The sequence below is a fragment of the Anastrepha ludens genome, chromosome 3 (genome assembly GCF_028408465.1).
Source record: "Anastrepha ludens isolate Willacy chromosome 3, idAnaLude1.1, whole genome shotgun sequence".
Lineage (NCBI taxonomy): Eukaryota > Metazoa > Arthropoda > Insecta > Diptera > Tephritidae > Anastrepha > Anastrepha ludens.
The window spans coordinates 24,132,728-24,135,270 of record NC_071499.1 but is presented as its reverse complement, the minus strand read 5'-3'; the positions used below and the strand labels follow the sequence as shown (position 1 = coordinate 24,135,270).

The window sequence follows — 2,543 nt, the reverse complement described above, 5'->3', positions numbered from 1 at the left end:
GTCCACTCCAGGCGTGAGCGCGATGAATATATATGTACGTTGGCGCGAGTGAAATAGTGCGATCTGTTCTCTAAATTTATCAAGAAAATTCATTATATACATTTATAACAGATAAAAAAAGTAACTTTTTAAAGGAGAACGCAGAAAAATTTTCATATTAACAAATTATTAAATCAACAATACAATAATGCGATTTTTATTGATTTAAGTGGAGATCTACGAAAGTTGTAAATATCAATCGAACATTTTTTCTAGTATTGTGCAGAAAAAAATACGAAAAATCGACAGCTGATGGCAAAATTCTAGAAGTTTAAAGTTAAGAAGATACATTTTTATGCATGTTAGTTTTACTGTAAGGAGAGAGAATAATTTAGATCGTAATTGAACCAATCGAAAAAGATTTCAATTATATTTATAATTATAGCCATTACAATACAAAGTAAAAATATAATGTGTCAAACATTATTATTAAATCAAAAAAAATATTTAATCAACTTCATCGTCCTCGTCGGTATCTCGATTATCTTCATCACCGCTACTCCATTCTGCGGATTTGTCCTCATGAATGTCATCGTCTTCATCAGCTTCTGTAATAATTAAAGCAAGTTAGAATAATTATGAATGGTTGATAATTTCTTCATAAACAGTGAACATTATAACATACCTGACAAAGTTTGTACAGAATCACTGACATAAGTAGGTAGCTGATCTCCTTCAAACCATTTAAAATGGTATTGATCATTTTCCAGTACCCAGCCATTATTTTCAGGTTTATGTGAAGTAGGTTTTCTTAAGTGAGCATTGTTCCAAATCGTACAAATATAATTAGCTCGTAAAAAATGCTGTAGTAGCTCATTTTCACAAGGTGGTAAACTGCTAGCATCAAAGTTTCTCAATTTTTTTCGATTGAAAGCCTCATTAATGTCGGAAACTTTGTATGAGTCTATAAACATCTGAACTCGAGCAGAATTGACATCAATTGCATTCCGAACATTATATACATTGCATATATATTTCTGAATACTATTGAAAATGTTCTTCTGTTCACTGCTGTCCTCTATTAACTTATTTTCGCCGAACTTTATAAAAGCTTTTTGGAATTCATCGTTTTTTTTTAATAGTTTGTAAGGTCTTAGTTTTCCCTTTCTAAATAATGCCGGATTGTAATCGCACCCTGTTATTGCGTGGAAACCAGGCAAGCTTCGGCAAATGGATTCTCCTAACTGGGCGTGTATCTTTGTTAGATTCACGTATCTCACATTGTTTCCAGTACCCGTCAGCATCCAAATGGTCGAATCATCACTGAAGCTTTATCAATTCAGAATATAAATTTTGTTCTGATGATGTTGGAGATTTTGTTGCGAGTTCGGTAGTGAACTCAGGTACTATCGGTGTATCTGGAGATAAATTGTCTACACTAATCGACTCTTTGTTTACTCTTTTTTTCTTTTTTAAATCTGCAGGCTCCGAATTGCAGTACTGTTTATTAACGCCTGTGAATGTTTTATGGCATTCCCGGTGATAACCTCCATCTGTATATTCATCAGGCAAAATAACATTCGCATATTTAAGGTTGTGTTTTTTTCTGACTTTCAAAACAGTTCGGCACTTCTTTAATGTCTCTTCAGAAAGCAATATTAATTTCCCCTCACTTTTCTTACAAATAAAACAACTTAATTTGTTTTTTTTCGGTTCCTCCGTTTCCATGACAACACTTTATCACAACTAGACCACTTATTTTATAATAAATTTTGCAAATAAATTATTAAACGCTTGTTGTACGTTTAACAGTTCACACTACAATAATATACAATACGGAGTATTATACAGAGTATAAGACAGCTGATGCGCAGAAAAAGATCGCCGTAGACCAATCGCGCTATTTCACTCCCACCAACGTACATATATATTCATCGCGCTCACGCCTGGAGTGGACTTCATTATGTCTGGGAAGATAGGGGAACCATCGAAACTGTCTGGGGATTGTGAAAACATTATTTTTATAGATCTCTGAATAACATATATAAAAATTAGATTTTATACTATGACGAAAGTAGATTTATAAATAATTAGAATGTTAGGGTGTCTGGGGAGGGGTTGTTACCGCCCTAAGTGTCCGCCAATGGACGAGGCAGTTTCTGATATGATTGTAAGTTGAAATGTATAAAAACTAAGCTTTATACTATTACAAATTTGAGACTCAATTTTACTCACCTTTACTACCTGTTACCTGCCAAAGCCACCGCGACCCAGGTTTAATAATCTGGGTTTGCTTATACCTGTATAGGAGACGTATATAGAAAAATTTCCAACTTTTATAATTTAACGAAGGTCTGGGCGTCGCGGGCTCTTAGTCTAACAGCTTCTATTCATAGAGTACAAATTTTTCTCTAAATATTTGTCTTTTACTAAGTCATAAGCATTTTTGACATGGGTCGCTCGGCAAATACGTTTTTTATAAATGTTGCGCTGCCAGCGCCGCCGCGCGAGATCATGTTTCGTATTATATAACCAATATTTGTATGTCTTGCAGTTGTAATGGT

At 34.0% G+C, this 2,543-nt stretch overlaps 1 protein-coding gene across 1 annotated transcript; it reads right to left on the bottom strand.

The window, feature by feature from the left end:
• Positions 1–381: 381 nt before the first annotated feature.
• Positions 382–2,342, bottom strand: LOC128857175 (uncharacterized). The gene is made up of 3 exons (XM_054092803.1): positions 2,215–2,342; positions 665–1,976; positions 382–587 (listed from the first exon to the last, which is right to left on the bottom strand). The coding sequence occupies exons 2-3, from the start codon at positions 1,281–1,283 to the stop codon at positions 487–489; spliced, it is 720 nt and encodes a 239-aa protein (XP_053948778.1). The 5' UTR covers positions 1,284–1,976; positions 2,215–2,342; the 3' UTR covers positions 382–486.
• Between the last annotated feature and the right edge of the window lie 201 nt (positions 2,343–2,543).